This window comes from Condylura cristata, unplaced genomic scaffold, assembly GCF_000260355.1.
Source record: "Condylura cristata isolate star-nosed mole 26May11 unplaced genomic scaffold, ConCri1.0 scaffold00003, whole genome shotgun sequence".
Taxonomy (NCBI): Eukaryota; Metazoa; Chordata; class Mammalia; order Eulipotyphla; family Talpidae; genus Condylura; species Condylura cristata.
This window is the reverse complement of record NW_004567104.1, coordinates 78,330,864-78,332,099: the sequence shown is the minus strand read 5'-3', so window position 1 is coordinate 78,332,099 and position 1,236 is coordinate 78,330,864. Positions and strand designations below refer to the sequence as shown.

At 73.9% G+C, this 1,236-nt stretch overlaps 1 protein-coding gene across 1 annotated transcript in view; it reads right to left on the bottom strand.

Annotated features, from left to right (window-relative positions):
- The window catches only part of PDXK (pyridoxal (pyridoxine, vitamin B6) kinase), a 9,954-nt gene that overhangs the window by 4,884 nt on the left and 3,834 nt on the right, over positions 1-1,236 (bottom strand). Inside the window, exons 4-6 of the mRNA XM_012731129.1 lie at positions 780-884; positions 592-675; positions 300-346 (exon numbers count right to left, since the gene is read on the bottom strand). Coding sequence (XP_012586583.1) covers positions 300-346; positions 592-675; positions 780-884 — 236 coding nt within the window. The remainder of the gene's footprint in view (positions 1-299; positions 347-591; positions 676-779; positions 885-1,236) is intronic.

Genomic DNA, 1,236 nt, shown 5'->3' with positions numbered 1-1,236 from the left:
CCCCACGGCGCCTCCCCCGCGCCTGCGCGCAGCCCAGGGGCTCCAGGCCCGAGAGCCGCGTCCACTTTGATAGGTGGACAGCGGGGTCAAAGGAAAAACTGAAAGAATGACCCGACCCGCGGGCAGGCCAGCCGACGGCCGGCCGGTCCGTGTCCTCGCGGCTGCTGGGCTGCTGCTGGGCACACAGGGTTGCGGCCCTCGGGGCCGGCTGCGGCCCTTTACGGAGACCCCGCGCCAGGCCCCTCTCCCGGGCTGTGCGGCCCACCGCGCCCCGCCCCGGCTGCCTCCCGGTCACTCACCATGGAGCCCTCCCCGTTCCATTTGTCCCCCATCACGGGGTCGCACACTGCGGGGCACAAAGACAGTCGGCAAGGCCGCCCCCCACGGCTGCAGACCTGGGGCGACGGCTGAGCCGGCTGGTCCCCGGGCCCGCGGGAGGGGGCCCCGGGCACTCCTGGGACCGGCCCCGTGCGCGGCGTGCGCCTCCGCGAGACGGGGGGCCGCCTGCCCCCCAACCCCGCGGTCCCGTCTCCACGCCTCGGGGCCCAGAGCCCACTGCCAAGGGGCGCCCAGGGAAGGCGCTGGCCGTACCGTACACCAGCCTGGGGTTCTGCTGCTTCAGCTCCCGCACGATGTCCACCACCATGGCCAGGAAGGACTTGTCCCTCGTGTACCCTGGGGGACGGAGGGTCACATCGGCCCCCACAAACGTGCAGAGGGCCGCGCGGCGCGCAGCACCCCCGGGGTCCTCACACCCGCCGCGGCCGTCGCCCGCTCACCGGTGAGCACGTAGTCATACTTGTTCACGCCGTTGAGCTGCAGGCCCTGGTACAGCTCGTGCAGCTCGCCGGAGCTCAGCACCTGCCCCTTCCAGTGCGGGTAGCCTGCGGGCGGCGCGGGCGCGCAGACAGGCTCAGGCGCGCGCAGACACAGGCTCAGGCGCGCGCAGGCACAGGCTCAGGCTCAGGCACGTACACGCGCGCTCACAGACAGCCCCCAAGGTGACGCTCCGTCGCCTGCCCTCCTGGCCACGCCGTGGTCACCCCCTAGCGCCGACGCCAGTGAAGTCTGCCCCCAACCACCACTGGGGTGCCCTGGGCCCCCCCCCACGTCAGCTCGGGCACTCCAGGGCACAGGGTCCCGGCGGCGTCAGGCGGAGTGACGCCCCCCCCACCGAGAGAGCCGAGCCGGGCGACCGGGGTCAGCTCTCGGCTGGACCGGCCGCTCGCTGGCCAA